Source organism: Neopsephotus bourkii, unplaced genomic scaffold (assembly GCF_033783945.1).
Source record: "Neopsephotus bourkii isolate Nb327-2 ecotype Australia unplaced genomic scaffold, CSIRO-AGI_Nbou_v1 NB_1792, whole genome shotgun sequence".
Lineage (NCBI taxonomy): Eukaryota > Metazoa > Chordata > Aves > Psittaciformes > Psittacidae > Neopsephotus > Neopsephotus bourkii.
In genome coordinates this window covers 6,429,887-6,448,968 of record NW_026902266.1, presented here as the reverse complement: position 1 = coordinate 6,448,968, position 19,082 = coordinate 6,429,887, and the positions used below count along the sequence as shown (strand labels likewise).

At 51.5% G+C, this 19,082-nt stretch overlaps 1 protein-coding gene and 1 long non-coding RNA gene across 2 annotated transcripts in view; both read left to right on the top strand.

Annotated features, from left to right (window-relative positions):
* LOC133206467 (uncharacterized) overlaps nucleotides 1-17,200 on the top strand; it is a 232,818-nt gene extending 215,618 nt beyond the window's left edge. Inside the window, exon 2 of the long non-coding RNA XR_009723784.1 lies at nucleotides 16,962-17,200. This is a non-coding gene — a long non-coding RNA (uncharacterized LOC133206467). The remainder of the gene's footprint in view (nucleotides 1-16,961) is intronic.
* Nucleotides 82-17,200, top strand: IGF2 (insulin like growth factor 2). Its single transcript, XM_061342487.1, has 4 exons — nucleotides 82-379; nucleotides 8,039-8,201; nucleotides 15,104-15,270; nucleotides 15,712-17,200. The coding sequence occupies exons 1-4, from the start codon at nucleotides 275-277 to the stop codon at nucleotides 15,952-15,954; spliced, it is 678 nt and encodes a 225-aa protein (XP_061198471.1). The 5' UTR covers nucleotides 82-274; the 3' UTR covers nucleotides 15,955-17,200.
* Nucleotides 17,201-19,082: the final 1,882 nt, after the last annotated feature.

The window sequence follows — 19,082 nt, the reverse complement described above, 5'->3', positions numbered from 1 at the left end:
AAAAAAAAAAAGGAGGGTGAAAATAGGAGAAAAAAAAAAAAGAAAAAAAAAGGAGGAAAAAAAAGGAAAACAACCGGAAAGGAAAGAAAAGGAAAGCGCTCTCTCGCTCGCTTGCTCTCTAGAATAACAAGATACCTGATCGTAACAAAATAACATCCTTCAGACAAAATCAAGCAGGGACTTGACATACCAAAAGGCAAGGCGAGGAGAGCGAGCCAGGGCGCGGGAAGGCGAGCCAAAGCCGCGATCGCTGCCAGGGCAGGAGAGCAGCAGCATGTCAAGCGCCGGGGCACACACGGATGAGCGCTGCCGGCAGCCTGCCTTCCTCCCCGGCCCGCCGCCGCCGCCAGAAGTTGAGAGTAGCAGCGGCAGCTCCAAGGTAAGCGCCGCTCCGCTCCGCTCCGCGCGGCTCCGCGCAGCTTCTCCGCGGGCAGGGGCAGGAGGGCGCCCCTGCGTTGCGCCATGCCGGGCAGACCCGTGCCGTGCTGTGCCGTGCCGTGCCATGCCATGTCGCGCCGTGCCATGCCGAGCTGCGCCGTCCCCGCTGCCCGCCGTCCCCACGCGTGTCACTAGAGGGACCCCGAGAGCCGGCCGAGGCGCGGGCTGGCGGGGCGGCCCGCTGCGGTGGGTGCGCGGGGCATCCCCAGGGGGCAGCCGGCGGCGGCGGGGACAGCCTTTATCTCGGCTCCGCACCCGGCGCTGGTTGCGGAGGAGGGAGGCACTAACAGCCGACCGCTTGCGCACCGTTTGCGCGCCCGAGCAGCGGCGGTGTGCCAGCGCGGGGCGGCCCCGCGTAGGGAGGCCCGGAGGGGCGTGCGGGGCCGGGGCTACGCGAGGTCATGCGGGGCTGCGCGGTGCCGGGCGCCCGTGGCGGTCCCGCCGCTCTCCGGGCGGTGTGGGGAGCGGGAGGCGGTTGTAGCGGCGCGGTCCCGAACAGGGACAGACAGTTCTCCGGGCTGGGAGAGCGGGGAGATTGTTAAACTCTCTTCTGCAAAACACTGCGGTGTGTTGGGTCTCGGAGGGATAAAAATACAGAGAGGAAAAACAAGAAAGCGAAGCCAAAATGGAGTGAGAGTTAATGGTTGGCATGCAGCCTTCGACTTTGTGTGATTTTTATTTTTTTCTTCTTCTTCTTCCTGCCCAATTGCTTTTCCCTACAGTAATTGTTTTAAGAGCACAACTTGGAAAGGTTTTAGCACTCTGTTGAGCAGTAGGGAATTGGGGCACATGAGGAAACTCGGATTTAGCGTAACCATACCAGCAGATGTGGCTGCCTTGCCTTGAGCCAGTGGTACTTTAGCAGTGTTTCTGGTGCCCCAGGGCTCACTCCGGCAATGTGGAGCAATCAAGTGTAAAAACAAGGGTTGTGGGGGTGGTTTTAAATAGACACCTCGAGAGAACCGCTGCTCTCAACCCTTGAACCGAGGCTTCCTATACAAAGTGTCGTTCTCTTCCATATGCTGGGATATGCTTGAGAGGCTGAGGCCTGGTTTTCTTTGGGTTTGTTTGTTGTCAGGTTGTGTGTGAGCGTGTGTGTGTGTGGTTTTCCCTTTCACTTCGCAGGGCTCAGCGTGTTGTTTTTTTTATTCCTCCTCTTGCCTTGATGTAGAGGAGAGTTGAGGATCCTGGGTCGCGTGGTTTTGTGAGGATGACTTTGTGCTAAGGACATCTGGAGGAATAAAACTGACTGACACTCCTGATTTGAGCTTCACTGAGCTGTTCTGGACCCAACTTGACAATTTTGGTGGGGGTGAATGGGTCAGAGCTGTAAATCTTGTTCCGTGTTGTCGACACCCACACAAGTTCACTCAGCCTTTCAAAGGGGCTATCCCGGCTCCTGTGAAAATTCATTACGGGATAAAAGATTTGACACCGTTGGTCCCCTCCCACCGCCGCATGAAATTTGAGAGCCAAAATGTGTCTGCGTGTGTGTCCCAGCGTTTTTTCTGACAGGTGATCCTTTCTGCAGTCCGGCTGGAGGGCTGCTGCTTTGACCAGGCAACCCGGAGGTGTCAGTGCGTGTCTTCCCATTGATTCCTATGGGCTTCAGCGCGAGCCTGGCTTGCCTCACAGAGCACCAGAGAAAAGCGTTTCTGTACTTTTCTTTTTTTAAATAAAGCAAACACAGCAGGTGAGGTCTTATTTTTAGAGGGACCGAGGAGCTGGTGTGTTTCCAGCAGTGCATAGGAGCACTGTAAGTGGCCTACCCTCTCCCTGCTCGTGTCCTGGGACTGACCTTTCCGATCCTTCTTTGGATTGCCTTTGCTTTTAGAGGCTGCTGTGTGTCTTAATGGGGCAAAGAGATACTGGCCTCCCTCGAAGCATTTGAGTAAGGGGTCAGGAGAGGTGGGGGCACCAGGGGAAGAAATCTGCCTTGGGGTTGCAGCCCAGCTCTGAAAGGGTTAAAGCTGCTCTGCCAAGACATAAAGTATGTTCAACGTGTTGTGGGAATATCACTTGCCAGTAGACTCCAATCACCACAACTTCTGATTTAACAGCTTAACTTGCTGTTAACTTTCCCTGATATACTCCAGGTTTTAGATGGGAATGCAGAAAGGAGAGAGGAACAATAAAGAAAGGAGTTAAGTGAGGCTACCAAAATGGACTTAAATCCCTTCACTGGATCCTGCCAGCTGCCTTTAGAAGAGTTAAGCAAGATTGTATTTCCTTTTTTTTTTATGCAGTAAATCAAATGTTTCTGGGCTGCATACCAAAATTTGTGCAATACAGCCTTACTCCCCTGTGGGGTGAGTAAATGGTACTGAATACCCCATTCACCTTTTTCAGCTTGATTTTTCCATAGCTGTGGGAGTTCTTGCTGTGGCACGTATAGACACGGAGTGTGGGCAGCGCTCCCCTGTCCCCAGGCAGAGGAGGCAGGTGCCTCTCCCCACTTGCCTGGAGAGAGGCTTGGGAGGTGGTAAGGTGACCCCTGATGTGGGGTGGGCTGCTGATGGGGATGAGCAGTGAAGACAAAAAGGTGAGGGCTAAAAATAGTGGCAGCATTGCCAACCTCAGCCATATGAATGTCATGCGAGCCAGGTGCCAAGGATCGTGAGGTTTTTATTTTTTTCAAGCCTGAGCTAAACAGCAAAACCTCTGGTGCTGGGTTGGTTTTGTTTGCCTGACAGCTCCATGGTTGAAAGTTCTGTGTTTTGAAGGTTGCGTTTTCCAAGTTGCGGGTTGGAAATGTCCTCCTTTCTCTTTTAGATGGAAAGGAAGGCTCTTCTGCAGCACAGCACGCAGTGGCTTCTGTCCCTCTGGGTGCCTCCTCCTTGTGCCTCTGCCCAAGATGCATCCCCTGGGTGTTTTTCAGCTGCCAGGACACCTGCCTCTCCCCGCTGGCCTCCAACAGCTGTTTGCTACTTGGCACCTTGGGGTGTTGTGGCCCGGTGCCATGCGTGAGGTTGTCTGTGGGCAGGGGTGGCATTCATTCCGCACGTGTGAGGTTGGCATGTACCCCTGTTCAGCCCCTCCAGGAGACCTGCACTCAGAACTGCATCAGCTGCCTGCTCTGCTGAAGCTGCCCACCAAGAGGGGTAGCACAGAGAGATAGATGCTCAGTGTCTCTCACAGGCAGTCCTCAGAAGAGCACAACCTCAGTCTGCCTGCTTTGTCTTAGAGGGGTGGAGGCTGATGGAGGCTGGGATGTGCAACCTCGAGTCTTCCCCTCCTGCACACACCACTGGGTTCGGGCTAATGACTTTTAGCTGTGCTCCCTTATAAACACTGCACTGCTCCACAGAGAAGTGAGATTTTTTTTGCTTTTTACTGTCCAAATCCAAATTTTGCAGACTGGGCCATCTGTCAATTCCCTCCTACGTTGTTCTGTTCATATTAAATTGTAATGAAGGCCAGACTGAAGAAGGAATTAGGTCAGACAGGAGGTTTAGTCTCCGTTTTTGGGGAGATGTTTGTTGCCCAAGAGAGGCATTGTGGTTTGGTTGGCTCAGGACAAGCCTGGATGCAAGGGATGCCTGAGCTGTCCTCTGAGATTTGGCAACTGGGCCTTTTAGCACATTGTGGCCTCTTGGCCCCTACTCCCCAGCAGCTGGACAGAAATCACAGATCCAGCTGATTCTGCAGCAAATCCTGAAAAAATCCTTTAACAGCCTCAGGTGGAAGGGTGGCTCTGCTGCAGACCTGCCCATTGGGCTCGCTTCAGGCATGCCACAGCCACTCCAAGATGACCCTCTCTGTTGGAGTGTTCCTGCTGGCTGGACGGCTGCTGAGAGGTGTTTGGGGGTCCCCAGCCATGGGTGCAGCAGTGTGTGCTGCAAGGAGGGAAATACACAGGAGTCAAGGCAGCAGCATCATCCCGGGTATGGCAGCTCAGCTCTGAGCTGGCTCAGGTGGCAGCCTGGGGTCATGTGGGGACTTGGGGAGATGGGAGATGGTGGGAGAGGGACACAAAGGATGAAGAGCAAAGCAAATCCTCTCCAGGCAAGGAGAGGTGAGTGATGCGCTCCAATGGCTTGTCTTAACCTCTTTGGCACCAAGATGGCTACTCTCAGACACGTGTTGTTCAGAGGAGCTTTAAGTGTAATTCCCAGGATAGTAAAGGACACCTGTGCAACCAAGAAATTCCTCTTGCATCACCCTCCGGCACACTGCATGGGGTTTGAGCCTTCGTTAGGAGGAATTTGGCACTCAGGTTGTTGGGGATCTGGCATATCTTGCACTGCCATTCCCACCGCCCATGGTTAAAACTGGATCCTGACGTGTTTGAGCTCTCCACACGCACGTGAGGTGGAATGGCAGCTGGCCCTGCTGATTCAACCCATTCTGGCAAGGATGAAACTTTGGTGGGTGTAGCCTCTCTTCCAGCAGATACGGGACCTTATTCTTTTGGAAAGCACCCTGCTGCCTTATTCCTGTTATGTCTCACATGTGAGAGGCATTCTGATAAAAATTGAAGGCTTTTCCAGCCATTGGTGTGAATTTACCCTGTCCCACAGCTGAGGGGGCTGTCCCTGAGCGAATGCTTGGACTAGAATCCAAAAGCAGTGCTGTCTCCCATTTCCAGTGGAGAATGAAAGCTTGAATGGTTTCACAGGGCTTTGATTCATGATGCTGAACAGGATTTGGCCATGACAACAGAAGCTGCATGCATCCTGTGCAGCTGGCATGGTGCTTGCACCAGGTCACAGGCTGCAGGTACCCAGCTGTGCCGTGCCACCTTGTTTTGGGGAGCAGCGCCTGCTCCAGCAGCCATGGCAGGGTGGGTGCAAGCTTTTGTGAGTGGGATGCTGCTCATGCTTGCTAAGGAGGAGCAGGAGTGGGAAAAGATCAATTGAAAGGTCATCAGGATTCACTGAGCTGGTGATGGCACTGTGGGAGACCGTCTAGCCTTTTTGGGTGAACCCTGGGGCCTTTTCTTCTGTAGGTCCAAAGCAAGAGGGAAGTGCTTATGGGGTTGGGTTGCAGCTCCATCAAGCTGGAGAGAAATTGCAACACTGGGTAGTAAATAAAGACGCTTTTTGATTTGCTGCCCAGTTTCTTGTTACACAGCTGCTGGAGGGAGCGAGGAGACGCCAAGGTGACAGCGGTGAAAAGGACTGGAAGTTGATGCATGGGCAAAGGGGGACATCAGTGCATCACACACCTCCACATTGGCCTGGCTCTGGATGACAGTGTTGGGGCCGTACCTGTCCTCATGGCTTTGGGGGAACTTTCTGGCCAGGGTTACAGGGTGCATGGTCACCTTAAAAGAGCTAGCAGTGGAGGCAGAGAAGGCTGCCAGGGGCCACCTTGTGCTTGTGGTGAAGGTTGTGCAGGAGCGGTTATTTTCCAAGGAGCACAAGATTTTTTCCAGAGAAGGTATCAGGTCTCCCCAGCATCAGATATCACCCTGCTGACAAAAACCTGCTCTCCCCTTGCTTCAGAGCATCTTACCCCTTTCTTTACACTGAACGTGGAGGAAAAAATACCTTTGTCACCCGCGCCACAAAGCAAGCCCCTTCTGGGGGGCCGTGTCTGGCCTGGGGAAGGCCGGCAGGCAGACTGCTCGTTAGCCACGGTGCTCGCAGCCAGCATGAGCCTAATTGGGGATGAGGGATTATTTGGGTGTCCTGAAGTCCCATGTCAGCAGCTTCAACAGCGGCACTGGCTGGCACACATCTGCTGCCCCAGCAGTGAGCTGCCAGTGCTTCCTGCACCCTGAGGACACCAGCAATTAGGAGCTGTATATAAAAAAAAGGGGGAAGAGAAAAACATCACTGGGCTCTTGTCAGCTGGATCTGCCTGCCAATTCTGCCGCATCAGGGGCATGACTCAAGCAGTGAAGGTGATGCTGTGGTCATGCTGGCGAGGCCCAATATACACCTGTTGGTCGGCCACTTGATATAAAAATCAAGGCAAAAAAGTGTTGGTGGCAAAACACTGCCGTTAGGAAGTGTGATGCAACCACAGCCTAGTGCTATACCTCTGCTCCTGTATAATATAGATCAAAGCCCCCCCAGTGTGCTCTGGGGACTGGTGCTACTGGAAGAGCTGGTTCAGGTCCCATCACTTGCTGGTTTGAGCCCAGTTTGTTCCTAGGGCTGCTACCTCTCTTGTCCAGAGCCCTGGAGGGGTTTTGCCAGCCTTGCAGGTCTCTGCCAGCACAGGCTGAGCAATACGATGGGCATCGAAGCATGTGCAGGGGGGATGCCCCCCTCGGCCCACCCGGACAAAACCTCTGTTTTGGCTTTTCTCACTGCTGATTCCTGTCCTTTCACTGCTCAGAAGAGTTTGCGACTTGTAAGCACAGCACATTTCTATCAGTGACGGTTTGAGCTATGTGCTAGTAAAAAATTGGTAACAAGGGTGGCTTTATTGCTGGCAGGACTGTAGTGGTGCCCCGGGGGAGCTGGGCTAATTTCCTGGCTGCACTGCAGACTTCCCTTGTGACCTTGGGCAAGTCATTTAATCTATCCTGGGCTTCGGCTCCATCTCTGAGCATCCCGGGGGTGTGAGGTAATATTCATTAACTGATATTATTCTCAAGTTGCTCAGATGCTATGGTGATGAAGGCTGGATGTGAAACCCAGCATCTTGTCTGAGTGTTAGCAGGGAGTGGGGATGCTCTGCTTGAGATTGAGCGTTACCCCATGCCAGCTGCTATCTTGCCATGCTTCCCCTTTTAATTTTGTGTTCACCTGTCTGGCCACAGTCATCATTTGGCTGTATATATACAGTAATGGTCATCACTGAGGGACTGTAATACCTTGAAGCATCCAGGGGGTTTGCCTCATCCAGTGATGCAACAGTACCCTCTCTTTACACCTGCAGAAGCTGACATGGAGGTAAAACTGTTTGCTGGAGCTGAGTCAGGGGAAATCTTTGGGTTAGTTAGGAAATATCCAGGGAATTTCTTTTTTAATCCTTCACACCAGCTAATACCCCCTTGGCCTTCCTTGGTGATGCCTCAGGCAACTTTCCCGTGGGACTGCTTTGCTTCTGAGGGATGTCTTCTTGGTCCCAGCTCTCATCAGCAAACACAGCTTGTGCAATCAGCCCCTCGATTGCCTGAGCCTCGGCTGTACAAGTCTCTCACATGCTCGGGGCAAAGGCCGCTCCCTGGCAAAACCCAGCTTTCCTCAAAAGCAGCTCTAGGACAGGTTGAAACTTATTTGATTCTGCTTTGAGTGAACGTGTGTTCATGTGGGTCATGGAAACCTATAATCAGAAATGAAAACAAAAATACCTTCCAATAATCATTTGGATGATCTCTCATGCAAAAGGGGTGAAAAATGAAAAATCATGCTGTTGAAAGAGAAGGGGGAATAAAAGCCTTTCAGAGGTAGGCTGAAGTGGGATTTTACAATGGAAAAACTGCTTCAATCCAAACCTTGTCTGATCGGAGCAGCTGGCTGGTGGGGCGAGCAGGGAGACAGCCTTTTACCAGTGGCCAGCTCAGCGCTGCAGGTCCTGCCCTGCAGCATCCTGACATGTCTGGGCATCAAACCCCAGGCATGCTGTGGCAGGGGGCTTTGCCTAGGGTAGGTGGCAGAGAGGGGCGTCTCGTGCCACGTTAACTCTGTGCCTTTGTCCCTAGGTGCAGAGGATGTGTGCAGCGAGGAGGATGCTGCTGCTTCTGCTGGCTTTCCTGGCCTATGCGCTGGATTCAGCTGCAGCGTATGGCACGGCGGAGACCCTGTGTGGCGGGGAGCTGGTGGACACGCTGCAGTTCGTCTGCGGGGACAGGGGCTTCTACTTCAGTAAGTGCTGGGCAGCTGCTGGCAGTGGGCAGGGTGCTGCTCCCACCCCATGTCTTGCTTCAGTGGAGCTGGGACGGGAGGGAAAGGAGGGGCTTCTCAGTCTGGCTGGGAAGGCTTTTTGTGGTTTCCTTTGCATGGTGGTAGGCCTGGAAATGAGTGAGAAAAGCAATATGCTCAGGGTGACATGCACCCATCTTGCACTGATTTTGAGGACTCTCTAATCCCATGAGGAAAGTGGGTCCAGCATCTGATGCTTGGGAAAGTCAAATATCGCTGGGGTGGTTGGCTCACTGAGGATGTTAAAATAATGAGGATGTCTGCAGCCAGCTCTCTGCTGAGCTTGGGCCCTGGCTTATTTTTAAACCTTGCTGCCTATGTGCTGCACCTGAGAGCAGGCAGGGATCTGGGCACTCCACCTTTCTGTGCAGGCTTTTTTTGGGAATGACAGCAGTTTCTAAGCTGCTCCCAAAACACGCTTTGTGGCCTGCTGGGTACCCAGTGGTGAACCTGTTGCTGAAAAGTGATGTCTTACCGTTTTTGCAGCACAGCTTCTGCAAAAAAATGCAGTGTTTCAGTCATCCAGAGTGCAGGTGGCTTCAGGACAGTTGGCTGGAATGGGCTTTCCACCGGGATGCTTGGAGTTTGGACTGTTAGCATTAGCAATACAATGGCTTAGCTGGCAAACAGGGAGTAAGAGAAAATCACTAGCAATGGACACTCAGTAATCTGTTGGCAAAGGTGTCTTGAGTTTCATGCCTTGTTCTGGTATTTTGGTCCTCTGCTCATCTTGGTAGAGGGAAGACCCTGTGTCTTGCCACCCGCTGTGAACTGAGCCGCAGAGTGACTGACTACAGGAAAGATGAAAATGAAGGAGGGGGAAGAGGAAGGTGATACTAGCTGTACATGGTTCTGTGCACTTGGCAGTCTTACCTCTTCCTTGGGAAAATGAAATGAAAAGTCGTTTTCACGTAACCAGGTGGTTTTGGAGTAGTAGAGTTGAGAGTCAGCCTCCCTCTTGTCCCAGTGTGCCTGTGCAGATAACAGGGTGCTGCAGGAGACTACCCTCGGTGTCCCTTCCCAACTTAGGTTCTCAGCCAGACTTGGCTGAGGTTGGGCAGGGAGAAGTGCAGGAATCCTCCATCCAGCAGCAGCTGTGTAGCTTTGGGCAGGTGGTTGGGCTGCAGGTGGCTTTGCAGCTCACTGGGGTGATCACCCTGCCATAGCCCAGCTGAGCAGCAGATGTTTGCACCATGCTCAGGGTGTTGTGGGCAGGTGGCGCTTTTGGGGACACCCTGGGGACACTTCCTTCCTCTTGCTGAGTGTCAAGTGTTTGCATGTCAGCTCCCCTTCCTCTTCTCATCTCTCCCTTCCACTTTTCCTCTGCCAACGAGCCCTGTGCCGTAGCTTAGACAAGGCAGTGAGTCCAGGACTGGCCTTACTGGTGCATCGAGGAGGCAACCTGCTGGCCTGCTGTCACACCTCTTCCTCTCCCTCCGATATATAGAGGAGAACCCGTCTCCCTCCCATGGTTTCTCTTCCCTCTTCCCCCTCTCTGGGGATGAAAGGGAATGGTGCTTTTGTATTATGGACAAACTGACCTCCTTTCACCTCAAGTAACCCAGCAGTCCAGGCCAAAATAAAAACACTTTTGAAGGCAGAGAAGTTGCTTGGTGCCAAGTGGCCAATCTGATGCTTGTAAGGGAATTCTTGCTTTGTTTTTTTTTCTTTTTTTTCCCTCCCTCTCCTGTCCCCCCTTTTTCTTTCTGAGTATTTCTGCAGAGCTCAGGTGCTGGGGGATGAAACAAAGTCCCATTTTAACCACTTCAGCATCTGACCAGCATGTGCTGTGCAGGGCTAAGACATTTGGGTGATGGCTCTCTTTGACAAAGGGTTTGGACATCCCCGGCTTGCTTCACTTTTTCCCCTCTACTTCCATCCGTTGTCCTTATAAAGTGATTCATTCTCCTGACCATACTCATCTTTGCTCCTAAACCCTCATGGCTGCACTATTGTCACCATGTAGGCTCAGTAGGGCATTGGTTATATTACACGATCATGGGTTTACATCTTAAAACTGGACCTGGGTTTGTCATGAGTACTTCCCAGCATGGGACATGTGACCTTGTGTTAGCACAGGCTGCTCATAGACATTTGTATAGGAGGTAAATTACTTGGGCAGCCTTGTCCTGCAAGTACAGGTGGGCCCTGCTGGATGGGGCTTGTTGCAAGTATCCAACTGGTAATTTTGGAAATAAACCCAAAAAATTATACAAAAATGCATTATTGGTTTTCTGCTGCAGCAGTGATTTAAGATCTTAGACGATGCTCTACATTCTTACAAGAGAACACTTAGCTAGCAAAGCTACCTCTGAAATGCAGCACTGTTTGCACCCATGCAGGGGGATGCAACATGCTGACAGTGTGCCATTCTCCTGGCATCTGGCGACGGGGTAGTATGCAGCCCAGACTGAGGAGGGTGCACCCCCTAATAACGGGGGTGCCCATCTGTCTGCTGGCTTGGGGAGCAAATCCATTGGAGGTACCATGGCTGGCTAGCTCTCAGGGCTGAAGATGTTGAAGCTGACTCTGAGAGCTGGGGCTGCAAAAGAGCTACACCAGAAGGGGAAGGAGCCGGCAGCACCAGTGTTTCTTGCCATGGGACGCAGGGTGGGCATGGCAGTGTGCACCACTACAGCCCTGTGCTGCATCCCAGGGGTGCCTGGGCAAGCTGCAGTTGGAGCTATGCATGCGTTGTTCTCTGCCCCAAGCTGTGATTCATCCCCTCCGTGACTTTTAAGGCTTTTGGGCACCTGATCTGCAGGTGCCAGCAAGGTGGTGATATCCCACTGTGGCTCTGCTCTGTTGGGACCCCCTGTCTGTGCTCACTAGTACCCATCCCGGCGATGGCAGCATGGAACATTGAGGGATGCTGAGTGCAGCTCCAAGTGAAGAAAGCGGGGCAGATCGAGAGGAAGCCCTGGTCGCGGAGTTGCTGTCATGCAGTGCTGGCAGGGAGGGGAGAAGGGGCTGCAGGGGGAGAGGCATCGAACTTCTCTGTAAACAACAGCTCCCGTTTCCTCCTTTCCAACAGCTGATAAGAATTTAGCTCTTTGCAGCCGCTTGTGCTGACAGGGCACATTCTTGCGCACCCGCCGCTCCTCCGAATAATACTAGGAAAAAGCAGGGGGGAAAGTGTGGTGCTGGGGTGGGGGAGGGACAGGCCAGGGGCACTGGGATGGGGCCTGGTGCAGCACAAAGGCCCCCTTGTTGCTCCCAGCATTCCTGTGACAGGGGCGCAGGGGCTGTTTACACCCAAAGTCCCCTTCCACTCGGCTTGACGCCTGATTGACCGGACAAGAGGGGACCCGGCCAGGGTGGCACTGGCACCGTGCACCCTTCCCTGCAGCCCTGATGAGAGTGGGGAACTTGGAGCAGCAGGGTGGTGATGCCAGGGAAGGGACTCTCCTGTCCCACTCCAGTGCAGAGGAATAGCTGTGCTGCAGGTATACGGCCACTGGGTTCTCCCAGGAATGGGTTTGGCTTTGTACTCCCACTGGGATGCTCAGCTCTCTGTCAGAATAGCCTGCTGCTAGATGGGAATAAACCTGGGCAGCCAGAGGGCTTTGAACCATTGGACTTTGCATCACTGGGCTTTGCATTGCAGGGCTTGGCCCCTCGGCAGAGCTGTGGGTGGTTGTGGTGAAGCATGACTTGGAGAAAAGAGAGCATAGCCATTCATTGAAGGCCGAGAGGAAGCACACTTCCTCAGGAGGAGGTGGTCATTGCTGCAGTGGGAAGTGGCTGATGTGGCGATGCAGACCGTTGTCCACACAGCTCTCCCATGTGGGCAGGGGACAAAGGAGCAAATCCTTCCCTGGGTTTGGCAGTGGCAGTAAAGCAAGATGCCACCCATGGGCAGAAGCCAGGCAATTCAACCTTTAGTCTGTGCGTAAATTGTGTTATGGAACAAGCATTTTTCCCGGTCCAGGTCAGCAGCGATATCGCTGTTAACCACCAATGTCCTGGCATCCCTTCCTAGGGTTGTTGTCTCCAGGTACTTTCAGGGACTAAATCCTGTTTGTTTTGTTTGCCTGTTTTGTTGTTTTTTTTCCTAAAGTAACTCTCCCACAGAGGATTGTATTGGCATTTGGCGAGATCTGTACAAACAATTATGTAATGGAAAATGTGCCCTATCGGACCATCGCGGTGGAGCTGGCAGCAGTGCCAGCAAGGGGAGCAGCATGCAGTGTCTTCATGCAAGAGAAGGGGCAGCACATGGGGCTAGTGGCCGTGCGTGTGCCCACAGATCTGGCAGGGGCAGTGACTGGGGAGAAAAGAGCCATGCCACCATGGTTGTCCCTGCCGGTAGCTCAGCCTGGTGGTGCCACACCAGGGTGTTTGCAAGCGTGCTGCTGTGATCTCCCCACGTGCTCCCATGCCACAAAGTGCCCGTGTTGGCAAGGTGGTGAAATGGTCCCGATTTCCTTGAGTTTTTTTTCCACACTCTTCTTTCCAAACAAACACATTGCTGCAAGCGGGCAACTTCTGTTTTTGAGAGGAGACGTGTAACCTTTCAAAACCTCAAATTCTCCCCAAACTGTGCGTGTTGTCACTTGTGCAACCTTCTGTTCAGCGGGAGTGTGAATGCAGCCCTGTGGGGATGTGCTAGCAAGAAGGGGTGACTTGAATTTTTTCTCTTTTCCTTCCAACCTCTCCTTCTGCCCATGCTCAGGATGCCTTTCTGGAGCAACCTAATGCTTCAGCAACCTGCCACACATGCAGGTTTGGGCAGTGGGGTCGGTAGGTGATGACTGGGGGCCATATGTGTTGTGGGATGCAACAGCAGCTGCGCAGGTCTCCCATACATCTTGTTGGGCATTGCATGCATATAGAAGAATACATGTACCTGCCCCTAATCTGATTCCTCTCCCCCATCTTCCTTGGGCATTGCAACCTGGATTGCCTTCACTGGTATCATTCATACGGCTGTAGGCACCCAATTCACCTGCTCTGCCTTTAAAGGGAGGGACTAATTCAGTGGGCTTGTTGGCCACAAGCATTTACAGAGAGAAAGTTAAACTCCTCAGAGTGCTCCCTTTCCTGAGCCTGTACCAAGAGGGAGCTGTTCTTTTCACCTTCCCGTAGGGCTGGCTAAAGGTCATGTCTGATTTTTTTTCCTAAGAAAAAAGAAAAGGAGGGTGGTGGCTCAGGGGAGATGAATGTGAAAAGCAAAGCACTGGACATGACTGCCGAAGATGCGCTGCATGTATGGGCCAGCTGCCCCATCACCCTGCGCCCTGGTGCTGCACTTGCTCTCATGACCTATGAATGCAGTGGCAATGTATGGGCATGGAGCAGAGGGCTCCCTGCGGATGGGGGCACAGCTGATTGTAACAGAGAGCAGGTGTCCTGCTGCCAGGGGCTTTGCTCTTGCAGAGTCCACGGTGAAGTATGGTCATGGGGTTTTGCATGCCAGAATTGCACACATGGGGTGCATTGTACATGCAGGACTGCACTGAACATGCAGGTCTGCATTGCACATGCATGTATATTGCACATACAGAGCTGCTTTTCACATGTAGGGTTGCACTGCACACACAGAAAACTCCTGTTCACTTTGGGTGGCTACCCAGATGGAAATTTCCCCCAGGGAAATTGGTCAGTGCCTTGCAAGCTAGGGCCCCAAAATGTTCAACCAGGCCAAATACTTGAGTACCTCCTTCATCCATGGTGCAGGAGTGGATTACAGGTTGTGCACGGGGCCAGTATGGACCGTTTTGTTTGTTCCTGTAGGGAGGTGGGGGCTCAGCATGGCATGGTAAGCAGCATTAGACATTGTATTTCCACAACTCGCTCTCAATTTTTCCCGTGCCCAGATTCTTCTGGATGTGGTACAGGATCCTGTTTGCAAGCCCCGCTGATGCCAGCTCTGCTCCCCTCCCTTGGAGCACCTTGTGCTGGGAAAAGGTGCTGATGGCAGTGTGCGGAGCCCTGGCTGCAAACCCCAGAACAGCACAAGCACATAACACATTGTGCACAGAAGTGCAGAGAAAATCCCTTTGTTTTGGGCCAGTTTGTATTTTGGAAGTCTCAACTCCCAAGTAAATTTTTTTTGCATGAGAAATTCGAATTTGCCTATGTCTTTTATTTTGAGCGTGGAAGGAAGACCAGTAAAACTGATGTAAGGTTTTCCTCTGGAGTGCTTTGGCCATCATTAAGCGGTGATATGAAATGCGTACGGTTGTTGCTGCACTGGACATGGGCTTTCTCATCCTTCCGCAGGCAGAAATGGGAGAGGAACCCTTATTAAACGATTAAGTTTAATAGCTATTCTTGGCAGGTGCGGGAGCCTGTATTCTTTCTGCAGCTGTCTCAGAGCTGTCCCATCTGGTAAAATTTAGCCACCTTGGTTCGCTTCACCTGCCTGAGTGTGGACCCGGCGGAGGGAGGTTGGCAGCTGCAACGCCGTGCTGCCTCTTTCTAATAAAACTCACTTGCCAGGATCAACATCGGAGACGGTCACAGTAATTGGCGCAGTGCTGGCAGCGGGGCTGGGCTTGGGCTTCCTTGCTTTAGCTGCGCCCAGAAAGGCTGCCTGCGCTGAAGGTATATGAGGGGAATAAATCACCACCATAGAAAGTGCCTTTGATTAGTACTGCACGCAAGTGGGGAGCCCTGTTGGCATTAACAGCATTAGTCTGGGACAGTCTTAATGTGAAACTCGTCTGGTTTGCGGGCACGTGTCGGCTGGTTTGGGAGAAGCGCTACTGGTTTTGAAGTGTGGACCCACCAGTCTCTGATTGCTGGTGGAGGGACGCCCGCAGGGGGATGTTTTTGCTGTTGAGGTGGGAAGAGGGTCCAGTCCAGGTTGGCAGCTAACACTGGGCTCTCTGCTGTTGCAGGTAGACCGGTGGGACGAAATAACCGGCGGATCAACCGTGGGATCGTGGAGGAGTGCTGCTTTCGGAGCTGCGACCTGGCTCTGCTGGAAACCTACTGCGCCAAGTCTGTCAAGTCCGAGCGTGACCTCTCCGCCACCTCCCTGGTGGGCCTGCCGGCACTCAGCAAGGTAGGAGGTCTGTGCCGGGATGGCAATGCTTCTCTGAAATAGATAGCAAGAGAAAAGATGTGAAGGCCATGGATGGGAGAGGACAAACCCCAGAGGCAAAGTCTTGCTCCTGCAGAGCCTTTGAGATGGTCACCATTGGCAACTCATGCTAAAAACCCTGTGGAAAGTCAGCTTTAATGAGGTGGGGGGCCAGAGGTGGGACAAATCATAGAATAGTTTGGGTTGGAAAGAACATTTTAATGTCATCTTGTCCAAACCCCCTGCAATGAGCAGGGACATTTTCAGCTAGACCAGGTTGCTCAAAGCCCTGTCCAGCCTGACCTTGAATATTTCCGGGAATGGGACAGTGTTTCCATGGGAGGGATGGATGGAGTTCAAAGAGGGGAAGCCCACCTGGAGGGCTTGCGGAGAGCCTAACACTGCTATCTCATCCCCTTGCAGGAGAGCTTCCAGAAGCCCTCGCATGCCAAGTACTCCAAGTACGACGTGTGGCAGAAGAAGAGCTCCCAGCGGCTGCAGCGGGAGGTGCCCGGCATCCTGCGGGCTCGCCAGTACCGGTGGCAGGCGGAGGGCCTGCAAGCGGCGGAGGAAGCCAAGGCCCTGCACCGTCCCCTCATCTCCCTGCCCAGCCAGAGGCCCCCCGCGGCGCGAGCCTCCCCTGAGACGGCCGGCCCCCAGAAATGAACCCTGACCAGCCGTCTCGAGTTTTGATCTCCCGGGGAAGGGCGGGAGGACTGGCGAGACCCGGCCCCCGAGCCCCTCCGTCCCCGGGGCCGCCGAGCCGAGGAGCGGGGTGGCGGAGCACCCTCACGCCGCTCCGGCCCCAACCAAACAACTGACACAGCAAGGAGGGGATGGCGGCGGCGGCAGCGGCGGCGAGCAGCTCCCGCGGCATCGTCCTTTCGGGGTGGGGGGGAGGGTTGTTTCATTTCCCAGGCCTGTTTCGTTCCCCCGCGCCCCCAGTATTTCCAAGCCTGTACTTGCAAAGGGACAGTTTGGCACTTGAACTTTTTGCTGCCGGGCGCTGCGTGACATCCCCGGTGCCAATGCCAGAAGACAAAAGAAAGAGCAAGAGGGAAAAAGGATTTGAAGTTAAAAAATCTTTTTAAATCTTTTTTGTTTTCTTTTTTTTTTTTTTTTCTTGAGAAGAAGAATCCATTCCATGTCTTTCTTGACAATAAAGTGAAAAAAATAAAGTAAAATGGGGAGAAATACTGAGGGATAGAATTTTTTTTGCCTCATTCCCACCCCACGTTTTTCTTCTTCTTCTTTTTTTTTTTTTTTAATTTGGTTTTCTTATTTTTGTAACTTTCTTTTGCACCTTTAAAAGAAAAACATACCTGAGAAGATGTTCCAAGGAGCCCCCATCTGCATTTTTGTGTGTGTGCTTCATTACAAGATTCCAAATCGACTTGCACCTTTTTGAAATCATGGTGAGAAGGAGAGGAAGAGGAGAGAGCGAGAAAGATAGAAGAAAAAGGAAAGGAGAAAGAAGAAAAAAAAGTGAGCTGTTGCTCACTTTAAATGGAGGAGGCGTCTGCATTGCACATTTGCCACGGATTTAGTTGATTTATATATATAATATATTATATAACTTTTTTGGCAAAAAAAGCACTATTTTTATGGGACATTTTGTGTAGTATCTGAAGAAGGATTGTAATGTTTAAAATGTGTTATGGTGCTAAAGTAAGTTGGAAGAGAAAAAACCCAGAAATAGCAAGGGAGGGTGGGGAGGGAAGGACAAGATAGCGAATACTGAACTTGAAATTTTAGCTTTTCGTTTTAGGAAAAGTGTGATAAATGTGTTTCTTTTCTCTTCTGAAATATAGCTTGGTCATGACCATATGAGCTAGTTGGCTGTTACTCATGTACACAGATGCACGCACACACAGAAATACATCGACACGCATCCTTTAAAAAAAAAAAATAACCCCCCCCCCCCAAACCAACCAAAACCACCACAATTTAGACTAAAAGGGAACTGTTCTAGAGACAAACTATTTTGAATGGTGAAGGTATCGCCAGTTACTACTCAAGGCCCTGCTTCTGCATGGACCCCCGGCAGAGCTTGGCTTCCAGAGCCACATGGGACCTACCACTTTCCTCCCCACCCTGCAGTGCTCCGGCGAGCGGGTGGGACACCGGCCACCACCGCCAGGCCCCGCAGAACCACCAGCTCCATGCCCCACCATCTTCTTTTCCTTCTCTTGCCCCTTGCATCCTTCTCTCTGGACACACCCTCCCTGCTCCATGTCCCCCACTCTTCTCCTTGTGCCCCCTCCCAGGGCTGCAAAAGAGGAGGGCTGCACCGGGTGGCTGCAGGCTGGGACTGCTGCATGGGACGGGGGGGAAAGGCAAGTCTCTGGCTTGAGGCCTGGGACTCAGTAAGTGGATGGGTTTGAGAGGTGGTCGAGGGCTGTAAAATAGGTTGGCTTTAAAATAATATATATTATCTGTCTAGGAACCATAAAAAGGGGGGAATCAATTACATCTCCCTAATATATTCTCACTTGCTAATAAAATGGGGACACTCTGTTAACCAGTTCTGTACTTGCTTTGTCTTATATATCTATACATTTAAAACATAAAAAAAAAAAGACTACTTGAATTGTATTCTATTTCGTGGTTTGGAGGGGAGGGCTAGGGGGAGTCTTGAGAGGGGGAGGATTTTAATGTATAATCCTTTTGTTTGTTATTACCTTGCAATGTTGAGCCATGAAGCCTTTGTTTAAAAAAATATGGCACTGCAATACACGACAAAGAATATCCTTTATTTATTTTATTAAATATATATGGAAAGAATGAAAATCGGTCCAAATTAAAGGGAGGGGGGGAAGGGGAATGGGCGGGGAAGGCAGAAAAAGCAGAGCAATTGCAAATGATTGACATTTTTTTTTTCTTTTAATACGTCTTTTTTTTTTAAAAAAGAAACCTAGTTTTTATTTTTTAAAAAGAGAAGTAAAAGCTTTCCTGGATGCTTTGTACCAAAAAAGAAAAAAAAAAAAAAAAAAGAAAATCTGTTTAAGCAAATAAATATCCATCCAGAATATGAAGCCTGACTTTTTCTTTTGCTTTTCATTTATTTTTGCTCCTGGGGTGAGAGTTGGGTGGGAAGAAGGGCACACTGAGTGCCGCTCTTTGGAGGATCAGAGTGTGTGGCAACTTCTCTTTTTCAGGGCTCAAACCTGCAACAGAGGGTGATATGCCCTTAAAAACACCCATGAAACCTCAATCCCATAGCAGATGTCCCTCTGAACCCACCGAGATAAATAAGCACTCGGTGATTCTTGGTGAGATTTAGGGGGTGTTTCCCAGTGGTTGTTGGTATTTGCTTAGCTTTTATTGGTTTGGGCTGTTCCCAGATACCCTAAAGCTGGACAGGAGCTGAAGATGTGCCAAAGACAAAAGAAAGAGAATGTTGTATCTAGTTGGGTTTCATAGTAGACAGTGCTTCTCTGGTTTCTTGGGGTCAATATAAGCCTTTCTTAAGTTTTCAGGGATCCTCGCGCTGCTTTTTATCACATGTAACCATCATGCACAAATAGGAGGTAAAATACTATAGTTCCAGGCTGGTAGTAGAAAAACTGATGGGCAAAACAGTGCCCAAGCATCCCTAATCCTCCAAATCGGGACAGTCCATCTGGCGTGGCCAAGACCTCAAGTGTCACTGTGGGGTAAGGGACGTGAGTAGGGACTTCACCAAGCCCAACCTCCTGCCTCAGATGACTTTTCCAGCTTGAAAGTGGAGTTGCTGATTTAGGCATTTAAAAATAAATGGTTTATACCAGTTTCCTTTAAAAATATCCCAGTAA